Source organism: Bombina bombina, chromosome 7 (assembly GCF_027579735.1).
Source record: "Bombina bombina isolate aBomBom1 chromosome 7, aBomBom1.pri, whole genome shotgun sequence".
NCBI lineage: Eukaryota > Metazoa > Chordata > Amphibia > Anura > Bombinatoridae > Bombina > Bombina bombina.
The window spans coordinates 121,105,072-121,127,269 of record NC_069505.1 but is presented as its reverse complement, the minus strand read 5'-3'; the positions used below and the strand labels follow the sequence as shown (position 1 = coordinate 121,127,269).

The following is a 22,198-nucleotide window of genomic DNA, read 5'->3' as shown; positions in this document are numbered from 1 at the left end:
TTAATAGGTTTAGTAAGTGGTAGTGATGTGGGAGGCCAGGGGTTTAGGGGTAAATACATTTATTTAGTTGCGGTGGGCTCCGGGAGCGGAGGGATAGGGGTTAATAACTTTATTAGAGTTGCAGTGGGGTCCGGGAGCGGCGGGATAGTGGTTAATAACTTTATTAGAGTTGCGGTGGGCTCCGGGAGCGGAGGGATAGGGGTTAATAACTTTATTAGAGTTGCGGTGGGCTCAGGGAATGGCGGGATAGGGGTTAATAACTTTATTAGAGTTGCAGTGGGCTCCGGGAGTGGCGGGATAGGGCTTAATAACTTTATTAAAGTTGCGGTGGGCTCCGGGAGTGGTGGGATAGGGGTTAATAACTTTATTAAAGTTGTGGCGGGGTCTGGGAGTGGCGGGATATGGGTTAATAACTTTATTAGAGTTGCGGTGGGCTCCAGGAGCGGAGGGATAGGGGTTAATAACTTTATTAGAGTTGCGGCGGGCTCTGGGAATGGCGGGATAGGGGTTAATAACTTTATTAGAGTTGCAGTGGGCTCCGGGAGTGGCGGGATAGGGCTTAATAACTTTATTAAAGTTGCGGTGGGCTCCGGGAGTGGTGGGATAGGGGTTAATAACTTTATTAAAGTTGCGGTGGGCTCCGGGAGTGGTGGGATAGGGGTTAATAACTTTATTAAAGTTGTGGCGGGGTCCGGGAGCGGCGGGATAGGATTAAACATTTTAGTATAGTGGCAGTGTTTAGTGACAGGGTATAAATAAAGTTGGGAAAAAGCCGAATAGCAGCGAGATTGATGACTGTTAGTTAACAACAGTCCGCTGCTCATCGCCCCGTACTTGGTGCGCGGCTTTTTGACAGCTTTTTTAATAAATAAGGAGAGCGCATTCAGGTCCACAGCCGCGATGTTAGGCGAGCGTATTGGTGCCGGCGAATACAGCATAGTTGACGGCTTGATAAATATCCCCCAAAGACTTAACAAAAAGCTGTTATAGTGGTCTTAAACTTTTTTTAACTTAAACTTCTTTCTCACAAATCATTTGTCATAAAAAAAAAAAAAAGTTTAATCTGCTATACGTCAAGGGGTCAATCAGAATTTGTCAGGGAAAATCCATTCCTCTTCTATCTTCTAAGGGAAACATCTTTATAGCAACAGGGGAGCTGCTAGGAAGCAGCTTAAATGTAGATAAAGTTAAAATTTAGTTTTTTAATGGTGTCAGGAAAGGCCGTGAACAAAAGTGAAGCTTACACCAGAATCGATCAACTGAAAAGGACATTTCTAATTAGTGTGAATTTGTACTTTCAAAGCCATTCTTACCTAATACTGTAAATCTGAATCTTTTTAATCCTTTATATATGTATACATATGTATGTGTATATATATATATATATATATATATATATACACATATAAACACAGTATATACAGTATATATATATACATAAACACAGTATATACAGTATATATATATATAAAACAACAGTCTGAATGTGAATCCGCCCTCCTGGCGTCAGCCACCCAATTGTTCCGTGTAAGTATAATAACTCCAACAGAAACAAACCAGGATTTTTCAAATGAAGAAGTCAAATTTATTGACATTTCGGGGAATAAAACTCCCCTTCCTCAGAACATATTTATTTTAACTAGGTGGTTAGTAAATAGTTAATAACTATTTACTAACTAGTAACTATTTACTAGAAATAAAATAAAACCTAAGATAGCTATAATATAACTATTAGTTATATTGTAGCTAGCTTAGGGTTTATTTTACAGGTAAGTATTAAGTCTAAAATAGGTATTATTTAGGTAATAATAGTAATTTGTATTTAGATTTATTTTAATTATATTAAAGTTAGGTGTGTTAGGGTTAGGGTTAGATTTAGGGTTAGGTTTAGGGGTTAATATATTTATTTAGTGTTAGTGATGTGGGAGGCCAAAGGTTTAGGGGTTAATAACTTTAGAATGTTGGGGGCGGCAGATTAGGGGTTAATAAGTGTAGGTGGGTAGCGGCGACATTGGGGGCGGCATATTAGTGGTTAATAAGTGTATGTAGGTGGAGGCAATGTCGGGGCGGCAGATTAGGGGTTAATAAGTGTAATTTAGGTGTCGGCGATGTCGGGGGCGGCAGATTAGGGGTGTTTAGACTCGGGGTTTATGTTAGGGTGTTAGGTTTAAACATAAATTTTCTTTCCCCATAGGAATCAATGGGGCTGAGTTACGGAGCTTTACGCTCCTTTATTGCAGGTATTAGGCTTTTTTTTAGCCGGCTCTCCCCATTGATGTCTATGGGGAAATCGTGCACAAGCACGTAAAAGCAGCTCAAAGCAGCGCTGGTATTTGTGTGCGGTATGGAGCTCAACGCTGCCATATTGCCCGCAAACCCCGTTTTTTTGCAAACCTGTAATAGCAGCGCTATTAATGGTGAGCGGTGGAAATAACTTGCAAGTTATTACAGAGCCACTCATAACGCAAAACTCGTAATCTGGCCGACTATTAGTTAATTAATAGTTAAAAAAATATTGTTTACATTTAAAGACATTTAGCTATATTGCAAACATTTAGTAATAAGAAAAGATCATTATTTATCATTACATTTCCAGAATTTCTAAGTTAAATTTCCCATAAACATTTTCATCAGCCTGGTATTATAGTAAACCATAAAGTTTGCATTTAACAGGTAAGAAACCAATAATCTTTATAATGTAATACAGAAAGGGAAGCGCTTTACCAAGAACAAACAACAGCTCATTAGCTTGTTTTATGGTGAGTTACCACCTAGAAGCAAAATCTTTTAGCCCAAATGAGCTTTTCACAGAGGAGAACTTTCCTGAAGTATATCAGTCTGCCACCCCAGATGATCGTTTTGGTCTAGCGTTGCCATCTTCCTTGTTTAGAGGAATTGCCTGATATTTCAGGGCTGGACTGACCTTACTAGGTGGGATCAGACTGATAAACTTCAGGAAAGTTCTTCTCTGTAAAAGGCACCATTGGGCTAAAAGAGGTTGCTCCTAGGCAGTATTTCACCATAGAACAAGTTAATGAGCTGTTTGTTCCTGGTAGAGCACTTCTCTTGCTGTATGCATATCTTTCTAATTTGTAGATAATGCACCTTTAAAGGGACAGTCTACTCCAGAATTGTTATTGTTTTAAAAGTTAGATAATCCCTTTATTACCCATTCCCCAGTTTTGCACAACCAACACAGTTATAGTAATATACTTTTTACCTCTGTGATTACCTTGTATCTAAGCCTCTGCAGACTGCCCCTTATTTCAGTTATTTTGACAGGCTTGTCCTCTCTTAAGTAACTCCAATGGTGTGAGCACAATGTTATCTATATGGCACACATGAACTAACACCCTCTAGCTGTGAAATACTGTCAAATTCATTCAGTTATGAGGCAGCCTTCAAGGGCTTAGAAATTAGCATATGAGCCTACCTAGGTTTAGCTTTCAACTAAGAACACCAGGAGAACAAAGAAAATTTGATTATAAAAGTGCATTGGAAAGTTGTTTAAAATTACATGCCCTAACAACCAATCAAAAATGTCCGTTGTATAAATAATTAACAAGTTCAAGTTTCACCTATTGGTATTACTACACACTATTAAACATGTTTAATAAACTAAATGAACTAAAACCAGTGATGAAATTGATAACATAAATTCAACCAGTGAGCCATCTGTGTCTAAGGATGGATTGATTGTGCAGAAACATATACTGTATGTCCTGTTATTTTCAACATCAATGTAAGAATCATTATCTAAACCTTTTTTATGTAAAAATATCTTAAACATCTTTATTTTTTGTTTGTTTGTTATATGCATATTAGAAATGTTTAGCCATATATGTCCCTTTACGAGACTTGTTCCTATTATGCAATTATAGTTAATACTGCAGTATGCAACATTTGTTTCCTGACTGTAAAATAATAAAAAAACTGCCTGGGAGGTGCATAAGGCTATCCTAAGAAAACAGTAATATGCAATATTGGTAGACTTGATGGGCTTTTTTTGTTCTTGTCTAGAAATTCATATTTCAAAATGAATGCAAACATCTTTAACCAAACAATTTTATGCAAAATAATCATAAACATTTTTTATGTCTGTTTGTTTATATGCATGATAGAGATCTTTAGACTTAATGTTCCTTTCAAAGATTTTTTTCTGTTAAGTTTCAGTATAAATACTGAGCTTGCTTATTCTATACTGCACTCAGAATTAACAGATACTGACCTGGCAGAAGACGTTGGCTCAGTGATTTGGCGGTGCATTCGCACATTGTGGACACAGTTTTGTTTAGGTCCAGTATTGGCTTCCAATGGAATATCAGGTGAGGTGTGGCTGATCTTCATTGAGGACTCTGGAAAAAGTGACGGCTGTCCCAGATAGTTGTCGCTATAGTCTTGATCATTAGTGTCGCTATCTGTGTAATTCAGGTGATCGTGTTCTTTAAATCCTTTAAAGCCATGCTCCCGCCACGGAACCCAGCAAAGTTTCCAGGAGACAAAAAGAGACACACCAAAAAGAGCAAGTCCACAGGCTGTGACCAGAAGAGACAGCAGACTCACCGAAACATCTAGAATGAATGCAATGAATAACATCAGATTGGTATGGGAGACAAAAACATACTATAGTTACACCAACTAAGCCTGTATCTAAGGTAACAGGATTGGGGCAGGTTTTAAGAGATAGTCCTGACATAATGAGGCCTATTTATTAAAGGTCTTGCGGACCTGATCCGACAGTGCAGATCAGGTCCGCAAGACCTCACTGAATGCGGAGAGCAATATGCTCTCCATATTCAGCATTGCACCAGCAGCTCGGAAGAGCTGCTGGTGCAACACCGCCCCCTGCATACTCGCGGCCCAGCAGGGAGGTGTCAATCAACCCGATCATACTCAATCGGGTTGAATTGTGGCTATTCCTGTCCGCCTGCTCTGAGCAGGCGGACAGGGTTATGAAGCAGTGGTCTTTAGACCGCTGCTTCATAACTGCTGTTTCTGGCAAGTCTGAAGACCCGCCAGAAACACGGGCCCACAAGCTCCATTCAGAGCTTGATAAATGGGCCTCTCTGTCTTCTAACTACTTTGTTCTAGTCTCCAAATATTTTTTTTATGAATTTAAAGGGACATTAAAAATCAGTTTTGTAATTTATGCATCAGCAATTACTGAATGCATTGTAACGATGCATGCAAAATAAATGTTTAAAAGGATTTAAAACTTTCATTTTTTTAGACAAATATCCATTATATTGGAGTCCCGTGACACACCCCTTCAAAAATTTTGTTTACCTTACTGTCTTTGCTGTGGCCAATTAGGGAGAGATATAAATGAGCTCCAGCACATATCAACCAATCACTGGACAGCAAGTAGGAAAGTACCCCAGCCTCTCTGATGGAGGGAGAGGAAACACTAACATTTTGTAGAGTTAAATTGCAGGGAAAACAGGGAAAATAAATATTGAAAGTGCATTGCAAAATGTGTAAATGATACATAATGAAAACATTTTGGGCTAGATTACAAGTTAAGCGCACATTTTCGCTTACGCAAGCATGATATTTTGTGCTTAACTTGGTAATACCAGCGCACGTACATGTACATGCTGGAAGCCAAGCACTCATGGGAGCGCGCTTCCATAGGCGCCAATGGAAGCCTCTTTTTCATGCCGGTAGCTGCACACAAACACCTCATGCAGTGCAGGAGGCAACTCATGCAGCTTTGGACAGCAATATATATATATATATATATATATATGTGTGTGTGTGTGTGTTTATATGTGTATATACACATATAAACACATAAATATATATGTACATAAGCATATCCTGTACATACATATTTATGGAGAAAACACAGCCCCCATTGACTCCTATGTAAAGGCACCCCACTTCCCCTCACTTTAACCCCTTATAACTGTTTGTGCAGTTATTTTTTGTTTAAAAAGTAAAAATGCTCATATTTTTATAATATGTTACTGTAATGTCCTCTTTCATTTGGGAGCAATTGGGGTAATTTTTTATTTTTAACCAGAGGTTTGAACTCTGGTTAATTGCAATTAGCGCAAAGTGAAAAAGTAAGCTTTGGATCCCATTATCCAGCCATTTGTAATGGTTGATTATTTAACATGCGTCTGTAAATGGGCAAATTCCCCTTACGGCAGCACATTAAGATAGCGCCTCACTTGTAATCTACCCCTTTATGAGGAATTAACTTTTGAGTATAATTTCCCTTTAATTACAAATTGAATAATAATCCCAGGTTGTCTATTGGTTTGGAGCATGGCCCCTTCATGTGTACCTGGCCTCTGTTTGCGAGAAATATATGAGGTGAATATAAGGGATGGGAGTGGTTCAGAGTTTGTAGTGCCTAGGGCAGCATAAGAACTACTGAGAATAGAAATTGGACTATATAAAGGTCAGGTATTATTTTATATGTTAGCATTTTATACATGTTGATCGTCAATGTCCAGACTTTTTTGCTTCCACAAAAGTATTGCAATAGGCAAATCATACAGAACAGAAATGCACCATTTAAAACAAATATCAAACAGACCCTAATGCCAGCATTGTTGATATTTCAGATATAATATTTTTATTACCTAATGAAATTTACTTTTCTTATGTGAATATAGGGTGAAATCAATGGACTTTGGTCTTATTTCAACCTCATCTACTATGTTACGATGTTACTGTTACTATGTTACGATATTACTGTTACTATATTACTATGTTACTGTTACTATGTTACTATATTACTGTTAATATGAATATTTCAAAAAGTGATGATTATTCTAATCTGATGTAAAACACTTTAAAGGGACAGTCTACACCTTAGTCGTCTTAAAGTCTTACCTTAGATTAAGCTGGAAATAACTTCCTGCACCCTTTTTGTATCATGCAGCAGAAACAGTAAAAATGTTATTTTAAAATGAATATTGTTTCTGACCAGTTTTAAATGGCTGCCAAGTTCTGCCCACTGATGACATCATGATCTGGGCTGCATGTGGCATCCAATCACAAAAGGATCACTAGTTGGATTCAACAGACTGTCAATGCTGTCTAAGAAATTAGCATATGAACCTCCTAGTTTTAGCTTTCAACTAAGAATACCAAGAGAAAAAAGCAAAATTGGTGATAAAAGTAAATTGGGAAGTAGTTTAAAATTACATGACCTATTTAAATCATGAAAGGTTTTTTTTTGGACTTGACTGTCCCTTTAATCTTGCAATAGTGGAAACGTTTTTAAATGAGTTAATAAAATACTTGAAAGTTTATTTGTGTGTGTGTGTGTTTTTAATAGATGCAATTTTCTAGCAATGACTACAACATATACACTTTGATTGTATAAATATGATCTCTTTGCAACTAGTAGCACTACAAGCAGCCTCATATTTTTTATAATCAGCTGCAATCAGTTGAAGGTATAAATTAATAAAAATAAAGTAATTGCTGCATTACTGGTCATTGCAAACTATGTGTTACACCCACACAGAGCAATGTGGAGTCTCCAGAAAGGACATATGGGGGGAGCACTTCCCAGAGGCTCATCAGTATTTTGTGGGCAGGGTAATGACTGGAAGTCAGGAACAGTCATGCCATAGGCAGGCTGGAATTAGGGAGGGTCAAGCAAAGTGGTGGTGGCAAAACCAGGGGTGATCACAGTTAGGGGGCCAACCATTATCATGGGGAGGCTAGTACACACCCTGGTAACATCACTGCCACAAAAGGGTTAAACCATAGTAATTCCCACTCGGGAACTGAAAGCTTCTAAGCAGGACATGACCAATCAAAATCAGTAGTTGCACAACCCTGGTAATCAGTAGCTACTACCTGCTCAGGAGCTTTATATAGCTATTGGGCTCCATTTATTAAGCAGTGGATGCTGCTTCGGAGCCCCATCGTTTCTGGTCCACCTGAAACGGAAGTTAAGAAGCAGCGGTACTTGATACGATCAGGATGATTGACGGATGTCGAGCGGACATGATTCGCTATAGCGAATCATGCTCTCTCACCTTTTAATAAATCTACCCCATTGTGTGAACTGAGCACTCTGAGTATGGAGAATAGAATATAGGAGAAAGTTCACTATTTGTCAGTCACTCAGCCTGCCTGTATATGGGCATACAATTCTCAAATTCCACCTTAAATCAATACACAAGTTTATATATATCAACTACTACAGAAGAGACATAGGATATAAATGACTTAAAACATTTGATTTGCAGATCTTTATGGGAAAGTGATTAATATAATTGGTATGCTAAGTCTATATAAAATGTCAACCATGTCAGTTTAATGTTTTACTTCCATGTGCCTTAATATTTATTAAACTAACATCCCAGAGTCCAGGCGTAACATCTAATGTAAATCAGTGAGTCCTGTTAAAAAAAGCATTGCTATCTTGTATCAACAAAAGAGTACTCTTTAGATAGACAGATTAAGAAATATTAGGTGACAGATAAGAGATGAAATCTTGATTAACATCATGACTTTACTCAGTGTTTCCATGGTGACCCTAATTCTGCAACTAGTGCTATTGATATTACAATGGTTTAAAATGATCCACTGTAACAAATAATTGGTTGATCTAACAAAATACCGTTCTGGGGCCTTTATAGAAGCACAACAAATGTATGTTTTCTTTATGTTTGTAACCCAACAGTGCGCACAATACAGCAACATTACTTGTAACAAATATAATGGTGTGCTACAATTATTGTGGGAATAATAGTGATTTCTCCAAAGAATACATTGGATTTAAATGAATAGATATATCCTGGGGTGAGCTACTGCAAGTGAATTACTCAGGTAAGAATCCTGGCACACAGGGAAAGGGATAAGAGGGAGAGAGGTTTGAATAATATTTGACTGTGGAAACACCTGCTCAGGAGAATAACAATATTACGGCTAGATTACGAGTCTTGAGTTAGCCTTAGAAAGCAGAGTTGAGGGGTCCCAACGCTGCTTTTTAACGCCCGCTGGTATTACGAGTCAGGCAGGAGAGGGTCTACCGCTCACTTTTTTCCGCGATTTTAGCTTTCCGCAAATCCCCTTACGTCAACTGCGTATCCTATCTTTTTAATGGGATTTGCCTAATGCCGGTATTATGATCGCCTGAAAAAGTGAGCGGTAGACCCTCTCCTGTCCAGACTCCTACCGCACATAAAAGTCAGTAGTTAAGAGTTTTATGGGCTAACGCGTAACATAAAGCTCTTAACTAAAGTGCTACAAAGTACAATAACACCCATAAACTACCTATTAACCCCTAAACCGAGGCCCCCCCCCCCAAATCGCAAACACTGTAATAAAATTATTTAACCCCTAATCTGCCGACCGGACATCGCCGCCACTTTAATAAATGTATTAACCCCTAAACCATCGCACTCCCGCCTCGCAAACACTAGTTAAATTTTATTAACCCCTAATCTGCCGTCCCTAACATCGCCGCCACCTACCTACATTTATTAACCCCTAATCTGCCGCCCCCAACGTCGACGCTACTATATTAAATGTATTAACCCCTAAATCTAAATCTAACCCTAACCCCCCCTAACTTAAATATAATTTAAATAAAACAAAATTAAATTTCTACAATTAAATAAATTAATCCTATTTAAAACTAAATACCTATAAAATAAACCCTAAGATAGCTACAATATAAATAATAATTACATTGTAGCCATCTTAGGGTTTATTTTTATTTTACAGGCAACTTTGTATTTATTTTAACTAGGTAGAATAGTTATTAAATAGTTATTAACTATTTAATAACTACCTAGCTAAAATAAGTACAAAAGTACCTGTAAAATAAACCCTTACCTAAGTTACAATTACACCTAACACTACACTATAATTAAACTAATTACCTAAACTACCTACAATTAATTACAATTAAATTAAATAAACTAAATTACGAAAGAAACAAAACACTAAATTACAGAAAAGAAAAAAAGAATTTTAAACTAATTACACCTAATCTAATCCCCCTAATAAAATAAAAAAGCCCCCCAAAATAATAAAATTCCCTACCCTATACTAAATTACAAATAGCCCTTAAAAGGGCCTTTTGCGGGGCATCAGCCAATAGGATTTTTCCTACCTTAATTTCTGAGTGGCTGATAGGATTCTATCAGCCAATCGGAATTCAAGGGACGCCATCTTAGATGACGTCACTTAAAGGACCAGTCATTTAGTCATCGGCCGTCGGATGAAGAGGATGCTCCGCGTCGGAATTCGAGGGACGCCATCTTGGATGACGTCCCTTAAAGGAACCTTCATTCTTCAGATGGACGTCGGCAGAAGAGGATGGATCCGCGCTGGAGGTCTTCAAGATGGAGCCGTTCGTCATCGGATGAAGATAGAAGATGCCGCTTGGATCAAGATGGTTGCCGGTCCGGATCTACTCTTCTTCCCGGATAGGATGAAGACTTTGGAGCCTCTTCTGGACCTCTTCAGCCGCCGCTTGATAGAAGACTTCAGCCGGATTATGGATCGCCAGCCCCCGCTTGGGCTTGGATGAAGACTTCGGAGGACGGATCGGTGAACCTGGTATGGTGAAGATAAGGTAGGAAGATCTTCAGGGGCTTAGTGTTAGGTTTATTTAAGGGGGGTTTGGGTTAGATTAGGGGTATGTGGGTGGTGGGTTGTAATGTTGGGGGGGGATTGTATTTCTTTTTTTACAGGCAAAAGAGCTGAATTATTTGGGGCATGCCCCACAAATGGCCCTTTTCAGGGCTGGTAAGGTAAAAGAGCTTTGAACTTTTTTAATTTAGAATAGGGTAGGGCATTTTTTTTATTTTGGGGGTCTTTGTTATTTTATTAGGGGGCTTAGCGCAGGTGTAATTAGTTTAAAATTGTTGTAATATTTTTCTAATGTTTGTAAATATTTTTTTATTTTTTTGTAACTTAGTTCTTTTTTATTTTTTGTACTTTTGTTAGTTTATTTAATTGTAGTTATTTGTAGGTATTGTATTTAATTAATTTATTGATAGTGTGGTGTTGGGTTTAATTGTAACTTAGGTTAGGATTTATTTTACAGGTAATTTTTGTAATTATTTTAACTATTTTAGCTATTAAATAGTTAATAACTATTTAATAGCTATTGTACCTGGTTAAAATAAATACAAAGTTGCCTGTAAAATAAATATTAATCCTAAAATAGCTACAATATAATTATTCGTTATATTGTAGCTATATTAGGGTTTATTTTACAGGTAAGTATTTAGCTTTAAATAGGAATAATTTATTTAATAAGAGTTAATTTTTTTGTTAGATTTAAATTATATTTAACTTAGGGGGGTGTTAGTGTTAGGGTTATACTTAGCTTTAGGGGTTAATCCATTTATTATAGTAGCGGTGAGGTGCTATCGGCAGATTAGGGGTTAATAATTTAAGTTAGGTGTCGGCGATGTTAGGGAGGGCAGATTAGGGGTTAATAATATTTATTATGGGGTTAGTGAGGCGGGAGTGAGGCGGATTAGGGGTTAATAACTTTATTATAGTAGCGGTGAGGTGCAGGTGGCAGATTAGGGGTTAATAATTGTAGGTAGGTGGCGGCGACGTTGGGGGGGGCAGATTAGGGGTTAATAAATATAATATAGGGGTCGGCGGTGTTAGGGGCAGCAGATTAGGGGTTCATAGGGATAACGTAGATGGCGGCGGTATACGGAGCGGGCAGATTAGGGGTTAAAAGTGCCGGCGATGTGGGGGGGACCTCGGTTTAGGGGTACATAGGTAGTTTATGGGTGTTAGTGTACTGTAGAGCACAGTAGTTAAGAGCTTTATGAACCGGCGTTAGCCCAAAAATCTCTTAACTCCTGGGTTTTTTCTGCGGCTGGAGTCTTGTCTTTAGATTTCTAACGCTCACTTCAGCCACGACTCTAAATTCCGGCGTTAGAAAGATCCCATTGAAAATATAGGATACGCAAATGGCGTAGGGGGATCTGCGGTATGGAAAAGTCGCGGCTGGAAAGTGAGCGTTAGACCCTTTCATGACTGACTCCAAATACCAGAGGGCGGTAAAAACCAGCGTTAGGAGCCTCTAACGCTGGTTTTGACGGCTACCGCCCAACTCTAAATCTAGCCGTTAGGGTTTATTTTATAGGTAAGTATTTAGTTTTAAATAGGAATAATTTATTTAATTTTAGTAAATTTATTTAGATGTATTTAAATTATATTTAAGTTAGAGAGGTGTTAGGGTTAGACTTAGGTTTAGGGGTTAATAAATTTAATATAGTTGCAGCGACATTGGGGGGGCAGATTAGGGGTTAATAACTATAATGTAGGTGTCGGCGATGTTGGGGGCAGTATATTAGGGGTTCATAAGTATAATGTAGGTGGCGGCGGTGTCCGGAGCGGCAGATTAGGGGTTAATAATATAATGTAGGTGTCAGCGATAGCGGGGGCGGCAGATTTGGGGTTAATAAGTGTAAGATTAGGGGTGTTTAGACTCGGGGTTCATGTTAGGGTGTTAGGTGCAGACATAAAATTAATTTCCCCATAGGAAACAATGGGGCTGCGTAAGGAGCTGAACGCTGCTTTTTTGCAGGTTTTACCGTAAGCAACGCTGGTATTACAGTGAGATGTGGAGATAAATTTTGCTCAACGCTCACTTTTCTGAGGCTAACGCCGGCTTGAAGAAAACTTGTAATACCAGCGTTGGCTTAAGTGAGCGGTAAGAAAAAAAGGCTTGTTAGCCCCGCACAGCCTTACCGACAAAAACTCGTAATCTAGGCGTTAGTCTTTTCACAAAGAGATGAATTACAGGTGAATTGTAGGTGATTAGATATCTTTCATTAAAGGGACACAAAACCCAAATATTTTATTTCATGATTCAAGTAGAGCATACAATTTTAAGTAACTTTCTAATTTACTCCTATTATCAGTTTTTCTTCGTACTCTTACTATCTTTATTTGAAAAGCAGGAATGTAAGCATAGGTGCCAGACCATTTTTGGTTCAGCACCTGGGTTGTTGATTGATGGCTACATTAAGACACCAATCAGCAGGAGCTACCCAGGTGCTGAACCAAAAATGGGCTGGCTCCTCTTGCTATTTTTCAAATAAAGATAGCAAGAGAATGAAGAAAAATTGATAATAGGAGTAAATTAGAAAGTTGCTTAAAATTGCATGCTCTGAGGCCTATTTATCAAAGCGTCAACTATGTTGCATTCACCGGCTTCAATACGCTCACCAGACATTGCTGCTGTGGACCTGAATACATTCTCCTTATTTATCAAAAAAGCCGTCAAGTACGGTGGGAAGAGCATCGGACTGGTGTTAATGAACATTTGAAAAGGAGAAGTAACCAGCGCCCAGGACTGATATCTGCTCACTATAAAGAAGACCCCCTAATAGGTCTAGAAACGGAACAATGGATCAGGATATATAGGAGCGCCAATGGCTTAGATATACCACAGGAAATAAAAAGTCAAAATGGTCTCCAATAGTTTCTATGTTCCAAAATCAACCAAATATTTAATATATAAATCCAATATAATTCTGATCTCCAGAATCATAAAAACACAAAATACAATAAAAAAAAACACAAAATACATATAGCGAAGCTTAAAATACAATGCAGTAAATGATTTAAAATACAACAGATAACAGATTGATTCTAATCCGGTTGGTTAAACTGGATAACCAATATCTAATGTCCCAGTTTACGTGAGTCCTCTTAAAAACCTTCTAGTAGGTACATAGTTTTGTTTATCAAATACACGTGCAAATAAACCTAGTGTTCAATAAATGATGTAATAATAGCTCAATTGTTCTTATCGAAGTGATAAGATCACTAATAAAGTGATACGAGACCCACTAATAGGTCAACAGTGCATATAAATTTTGCAACATTTAAATCGTGTGAAAAATCAAAGAAAAAAAGAGAAGATACAATGTGTTGGGTTCCTTAAACTGTCAAATAAACCATATTGTGGATTTGTAGAATATGACACACAATAAAAATAAGTAGTGAATGTGGTCTTACAAATCAAAAAATAATAATAATATCAAAAAATAAGATAGAGTGATGAGAAAAATAATAAATATAATAACAAAATATAATGTGAGATCCTACCAATGGGATTTTAAACTAAACTGGTACCAGCTATTACCTCAATTCTCCTGATTGAATCTGGGTGATGGACTCAATGGTCCGATATTGCGTTATTATCTTAAAAACAGTAAACAAATACCACAAGCTATATTAACTACCACAAGCTATGTAATTGGGACAAACTGTTAAAATATAAAACGACAAATAAACAGAGAGTGTGTATAGTTTGGCCAAAACTAGTCCACAAACTCCTAAAGGTGTGTTTCCACAACTTTGAATAACTTAAAATAATGATATAACAATAGTGTCCTTTAAGAGTCTTTTGGTAAATCCTTAAAAGTCTGGTAAAAATCCGGTGAGAGAAATCCTCAATATATAGTGGAGTCCAAAGTCCTAATCCTATGTTAAGAAAATTACCTGAAAGAAATAGAAAAAAGTGCACTAAACAAACAGCGCTAACCGGTATGGACTATTGAAAATAGTCTTACCATTCAAATCCTGGTCCTGGATATAATGAGCCTCTCCAACTCTGGTGTATCGTTTCGTCTACCGCGTTTCGGCCCTCGTATATGTCTTGAAAAAGGCCCGATACGAGGGCCGAAACGCGTAGATGAAACTTTACACCAGAGTTGGAGAGGCTCATTATATCCAGGACCAGGATTTGAATGGTAAGACTATTTTCAATAGTCCATACCGGTTAGCGCTGTTTGTTTAGTGCACTTTTTTCTATTTCTTTCAGGTATTTTTCTTAACATAGGATTAGGACTTTGGACTCCACTATATATTGAGGATTTCTCTCACCGGATTTTTACCAGACTTTTAAGGATTTACCAAAAGACTCTTAAAGGACACTATTGTTATATCATTATTTTAAGTTATTCAAAGTTGTGGAAACACACCTTTAGGAGTTTGTGGACTAGTTTTGGCCAAACTATACACACTCTCTGTTTATTTGTCGTTTTATATTTTAACAGTTTGTCCCAATTACATAGCTTGTGGTAGTTAATATAGCTTGTGGTATTTGTTTACTGTTTTAAGATAATAACGCAATATCGGACCATTGAGTCCATCACCCAGATTCAATCAGGAGAATTGAGGTAATAGCTGGTACCAGTTTAGTTTAAAATCCCATTGGTAGGATCTCACGTTATATTTTGTTATTATATTTATTATTTTTCTCATCACTCTATCTTATTTTTTGATATTATTATTATTTTTTGATTTGTAAGACCACATTCACTACTTATTTTTATTGTGTGTCATATTCTACAAATCCACAATATGGTTTATTTGACAGTTTAAGGAACCCAACACATTGTATCTTCTCTTTTTTTCTTTGATTTTTCACACGATTTAAATGTTGCAAAATTTATATGCACTGTTGACCTATTAGTGGGTCTCGTATCACTTTATTAGTGATCTTATCACTTCGATAAGAACAATTGAGCTATTATTACATCATTTATTGAACACTAGGTTTATTTGCACGTGTATTTGATAAACAAAACTATGTACCTACTAGAAGGTTTTTAAGAGGACTCACGTAAACTGGGACATTAGATATTGGTTATCCAGTTTAACCAACCGGATTAGAATCAATCTGTTATCTGTTGTATTTTAAATCATTTACTGCATTGTATTTTAAGCTTCGCTATATGTATTTTGTGTTTTTTTTTATTGTATTTTGTGTTTTTATGATTCTGGAGATCAGAATTATATTGGATTTATATATTAAATATTTGGTTGATTTTGGAACATAGAAACTATTGGAGACCATTTTGACTTTTTATTTCCTGTGGTATATCTAAGCCATTGGCGCTCCTATATATCCTGATCCTGGTGTTAATGAACAGTCATCGATGTTGCGGTTGTTCGGGTTTTTCCCAACTTTATTTATACCATTTCATTACTGTCCATTAACAAGCACATTTCTCTAAAGCTAATCTTGTATTTTTCAAATGTTAATGTCCAAGAAATAGATTGATTTATACCTCAACAAACAATATCTCATAGAAAGTTATTTTTATATTGATTTCTTATATGATACTTTTAAATTATTATTAATGCTAGAATTTGTACATATATCCTTACACATACTTGTGTATATATATTTTTTGTTCTAAACAATGTTGTCTGTCATAGCTCTGTGTTTATTTATACCACTATATATGTATATTGTAAATGTATTATTATTCTGAGCAGGAATACTTGTGAATATAATATGTAATCAGAGTATCATATGTATTTATTTGCAATCAATGGATATTTTAAAGGGATAGGAAAGTAAAAATGTAAGTTGCATGATTCAGATAGAGCATGTCATTTTAAAACACTTTAAAATTCACTTTTATTTTCAAATGTGCTTTGTTCTCTTGGTATCCCTTATTGGTAAAGAATACGTGCATATCCTACACTAGTGAGAGCTAGCTGCTAATTGGTGCCTGCACACATTTGTCTCTTGTGATTGGCTAAATAGATATGTTCAGCTAGCTGCAAGTAGTGCAATGCTGTTCCTTCAGCAAAGGATAACAAGAGAATGAAGCAAATTTGATAATAGAAGTAAATTGGAAATTTGTTTAAAATTGTATGTTCTATCCAAATCATGAAAGAACATTTTGGGGTTTCCTGTCTCTTTAAGAGCTGGGTCAGTTTTCTCTCTACACCTGTCTAACCCCTCCTGGTTGCAATCTATTTTTAAAAGCCACCCCTACACAGGTGTTATAAAATGGGCTGCATATAAGATTACATTTCTTACTGAAAAAGAAATTCAAGAGAAGAAAGAAATACACTGAAAATAGCATGCCAGTAAAGAGGTGATTTTAATTTCTGCTGTATCTGAATCATGACAGTTAAATGTTAGGTGGGATATCCCTTTGAGCTATCAGTTTAAGATTAAATTAAATCAAATATAAATTTGAATTTTAAAATCATTGTCTAAAATATTACACTGTGTGTCCTAATATCAGCATCAATGTTTATCTTTAATACTAAATTCACATATACATACTTTCAAAGTATAATACACAATGTAACAAATGGCACTTACAAGTTCTGATGAGTGATCAATGACACAAGTATCAAGCAATTTGATTTGTTAGTGATAGTTTATAATGTGTATTTAAATCAGATTGGCAGATGTCATAAATCATGTGATTATGCATATTCCAATCAAAAGTTGTGGAACAATTCACTAGTGTGTGGGTTATTTAGGAGTTTGCATCATAATTTGTGCGAAAAGTGTTGAGACAAATATTGTGCAAAGTGGTGAGTACGACTTTTATTATATGGCTTAAACATGGTGCACATAGATTTTTCACAAAAAATAAAAAAGGAGGTTAGCTATATTATGTTGTGTATTTATTTCATTTTTATCTCTATTAGTGCAACAAGTTTGGGGCAAAACTTTGCACCAAATATGTAGAAGTAATATTGTCCCCTTGCTTTGTAATGGGAGATAAAGTTGTAGCATAATCCAAAAGTAGTAATGTATTTTCCATTTTTATCCCTATATCTACTAGTGCACTGAATGTGGAGCAATAATATTGTTTGATTTAGAAAGGGTATACCAATGTAATAAAATTTCTAAATTACTTTTATTATGTCATATGCTTCATTCTCTTGCAGCATTGAACATAAGCTTTCTGTGTTTTCAGACTCCCATTGACTTCTATGGAATCCGCGACCTCAAGAGTCGGAAAAGATGCAAGCGTAAATGTAGAATGTATGATAACTTTGTGAGAGCTTCAAATAGTGTCAAATAGGAGGATGAATGAACACAATTCCGCTCGAATACCACGGTTTTCAACTCGCATCGTTCTGCGTCGGATTGAGATCACAGGATCATATTTTTTACGTCACAAATTTAAACATTTGCCGATCTTGGCACTTTGATAACTACGGCGGATCAATCTCGCGACAATTACAAAGCGGAATTCCAGCATATTTTCAGTTGACGCTTTGATAAATAGACCCCTCTCTCCCCCTCTCTTTTGATCTCTCTCCCCTCTCTTTTGCTCTCTCTCCCCTGTCTTTTGCTCTTTCCCCTCTCTTTTGCTCCCTCTCCCCCCCTCTCTTTTTGCTCTCTCTCCCCCCCTCTTTTGCACTCTCTCTCCCCCTCTCTTTTGCACTCTCTCTCCCCCTCTCTTTTGCACTCTCTCTCTCCTCTCTCTTTTGCGCTCTCTCTCTCCCCCTCTTTTTTGTGCTCTCTCTCTCTCCCCCTCTCTTTTGCGCTCTCTCTCCCCCCTCTCTTTTGCACTCTCTCCCCCCTCTTTTGCACTCTCTCGCTCCACCTCTTTTTTGCTCTCTCTACTCCCTCTCTTTTGCTCTCTATCCCCTCTCTTTTGCTCTCTCTCTCTCCCCCCTTCTCTTTTGCTCTCTCCCCACTCTCTTTTGCTCTCCCCCCCCCCTCTCATTTGCTCTCTCTCTCCCCCCTCTCTTTTGCTCTCTCTCCCCCCTCTTTTTTGTGCTCTCTCCCCCTATCTTTTGTGCTCTCTCCCCCCTCTCTTTTGTGCTCTCTCTCTCCCCTCTCTCTTTTGCGCTCTCTCCCCCTCTCTCTTTTGCGCTGTCTCCCCCCCCTCTCTTTTGCGCTCTCTCTCTCTCCCCCTCTCTTTTGCACTCTCTCTCTCCCCCTCTCTTTTGTGCTCTCTCCCCCTCTCTTTTGCGCTCTCTCTCCCCCCTCTCTTTTTGTGCTCTCTCTCTCCCCCTCTCTTTTGCATTCTCTCTCTCCCCCTCTCTTTTATGCTCTCTCTTCCCCCTCTCTTTTGCGTTCTCTCTCCCCCCTCTCTTTTGCGCTCTCTTTCTCCCCTCCCTTTTGCTCTGTCTCTCTCCCCTCTCTTTTGCTCTCTCTCTCTCCCCTCTCTCTCTTCTCTCTCCCTACCTCTTTTGCTCTCTCTCCCCCTCCCTCCCCCCTCTCTTCTTTTGCTCTCTCTCTCTTTCCTCCTCTTATTTTATCTCTCCCCCTCTCTTTTGCTCTCTCTCCCCCTCTCTCTTCTCTCTATTTTGCTCTTTCCCCTCTCTTTTGCTCTTTCCCCTCTATTTTGCTCTCTCCCCCCTCTTATTTGCTATTTCCCCTGTCTTTTGCTCTCTCTTACCCTCTCTTTAGCTCTTTCCCATCTCTTTTGTTCACTCCCCCACTCTTTCTATCACCTTCCCCTTTCTCTCTCTCTCTCTTTCTCTCACGACCGTGCCCGGCTCCCGCCATGGCCGACCATGTCCCCACTCACACCGGCCATGCCCGCTCATGCCAGGCCATGCCCACCGTCACCATGCTGCAACAGGTTAGGTAGACTCTAAGGCCAGGGGTGTTTGTTTGAAGCTGTCATGCGCAGTAGAGACAGCATGAGGACAAACACACTTGGGGGCATATTTATCAAGGTCTGGCGGACCTGATCCGACACTGCGGATCAGGTCCGCCAGACCTCTCTGAATACGGCGAGCAATACGTTTGCCGTATTCAGCATTGCACCAGCAGCTCACAAGAGCTGCTGGTGCAACGCCGCCCCCTGCAGACTCGCGGCCAATCGGCCGCCAGCAGGGGGGTGTCAATCAACCCTATAGTACTCGATCAGGTTGATTTCCGGCGATCTCTGTCCGCCTGCTCAGAGCAGGCGGACAGGTTATGGAGCAGCGGTCTTTGTGACCGCTGCTTCATAACTTGTGTTTCTGGCGAGTCTGAAGACTCGCCAGAAACAAGGGGCATCAAGCTCCATTCGGAGCTTGATAAATATGCCCCATGGCCTTTTATATTATAAGATACCTATATATACATGATTATATGTATGTATAGATATATACAGATATATTATATATAGAATTATCTATTTCAAAATACTTAGAACCAATTCCCCTAAGTGAAGAACATTGGAATGTGAACATTTTACAGCCCAAAGTTAAACACTTTATTAAATATTAATATTGCATATTGATTATATTGCAATGATTTCAGCTACTTAACCCGATATCGCTTGCACACAACTGTTAGTTCACAATTTATAATCTGGCCCTTAAAGGGACATGAAACACATTTTATTTTCTTTCGTGATTTAAAAGAGCATGCAATTTTAACCTAGGTTCTAGCTGCTGTTTGGTGGCTGCATATATATATATATTGATTGGCATTGGCTCGCCCATGAGTTCAGTTAGAAACCAGTAGTGCATTGCTGCTCCTTAAACGGACATGAAACCCAACATTTGTATTTAATGATTCAGATAGAGAAAAAAAAGTTTAAACAACTTTCCAATTTACTTATATTATCTAATTTGCTTCATTTTCTTGGTATCCTTTGGAAGCTGCTGATTGGTAGCTGCACAAAGGTACCTTGTGTGATTGGCTCACCCATGAACATTGCTATTTCTTCAACAAAAGATATCTAAAGAATTAATCTAACTGTATAATAGAAGAAAATTGGAATGCTATTTAAAACTGTATTCTCTATCTGAATCATGAAATAAATATTTGGGGTATTATGTCCCTTTAAGTGTTTTACTTATTTAATCTGTTGCATTATACAGTTATAAAAAAGAAAATCAAAATCATTAAACACAAAAGAACCAACAAAAGTTAACATATAAATATAAAGGTTTAAATAGCTAACAGTACATTACCTAAGATATGCAACATGTGCATTTCTCTATTTGTGCTATTGGCAACACTTTTAACAAACTGTTCCAGTATTTGAGTAGGAGGACTCTCCACAGAAAGTGTTAACTCAGAGGGCATTGCCATTAATGAGATACCTTATTCTTTGCTGCTGTTCAAAAAGTGGTGGGAGTGGATATATGTCTAACATAGAAGTCATAGGTGCAGAGTTAAGATCACTGGGAGAGCGCACCCCCCCCCCTAATTACCACTTGTGCAGAGGGTCTAACCCTATAAATAAATGTATAACAGTGAGATGATAGTAGAGAGTTAAGATCACTGGGAGAGTGCACACCCCCACTACCACTTGTGCAGAGGTCTAACCCTATAAATAAATATATAACAACAAGATGATAGTACAAGGGGCTCATAGCCTCACACAGTGCATCACCCTACATTGTACAGAGGGTCAGGTCACATCATACTCCCTGCCTGGGACACATACACACACAGGGCCCCATTTATCAATGCCCGGACAGACAAGGTTCGTGTCTGCAAATCTGTCCACAAGGGATCACATGCATCAGGCAGCAGTAAGTTCTTCTCTGTTAAAAGCTCAATTGGGATAAAAAAAGTCTGCTCCCAGGTGGTAAATTGCCATAAAACAAGCTACTGAGCTGTTTGATCCTGAGAGAGTGCTTCTCTTTCTGAATGCATTTGTAATATGCCAAAGAAACTAGCTACTGAGCTGTTGTTCGCCCCTGGGAGAGTGCTTTTCTTTCTGTGTATATAGATAGATAGATAGATAGATAGATAGATAGATAGATAGATCTGTTTACATATGTGTGTATGTAGAAAGATAGATAGATAGATAGATAGATAGATAGATGTAGATCTGTTTACATATGTCTGTATGTAGATAGATAGATAGATAGATAGATAGATAGATAGATAGATAGATGTAGATCTGTTTACATATGTGCGTGTATGTATATGTATGTGTGTGAAGTGTTTTATACTTAATGTATAGAACTAAATGAAGAACTCTGCTACTTCAGCGAAGGCTTAGCTCACAAGCGATAGCCAAATTGATTTTTCAGAGCACCTCCATAGAAGTCTATTATCTGTGGGATTTAGACTATTCCTCAAGTGCTAAAATATTACTTTTACTTTGTAATATAAAGAAGAAAATAATAGCACTATTGATTTAACTCAAGCAATGTTAACTCACAAAAACGCTAATATTTTTGTGCTCCACCTGTAATCTAAGACTTTATGGGGTTGAATTTTGTCCCTATAACAAAAGCATTTTTTATGATAATGGATATGCTGATACGGCACCTTACTGTATATCCCCAAGTGGGCGGAGCTTCAATACTCGCTACCTGTTGTATTTCTTGATGAGTGGTAGTATGTACCCTGTTTTTTTTTGTAATTATGTTTTTTTTATCTAAAGAAGTGACCCAGATACCCTGGGAATTTGTATTGCGCTATTTACTATAACATAGCTCTGAAGAATGTGAGTACTAGGAGCATATTTATCAAGCTCCATATGGAGCTTGAGAGCGCGTG

The 22,198-nt window shown here is 37.9% G+C and overlaps 1 protein-coding gene across 1 annotated transcript in view; it reads right to left on the bottom strand.

The window, feature by feature from the left end:
- The window catches only part of SYT9 (synaptotagmin 9), a 366,314-nt gene that overhangs the window by 181,851 nt on the left and 162,265 nt on the right, over nt 1-22,198 (bottom strand). The window contains exon 2 of the mRNA XM_053720281.1: nt 4,229-4,571. Within this exon, the coding sequence (XP_053576256.1) occupies nt 4,229-4,571 (343 nt within the window). The remainder of the gene's footprint in view (nt 1-4,228; nt 4,572-22,198) is intronic.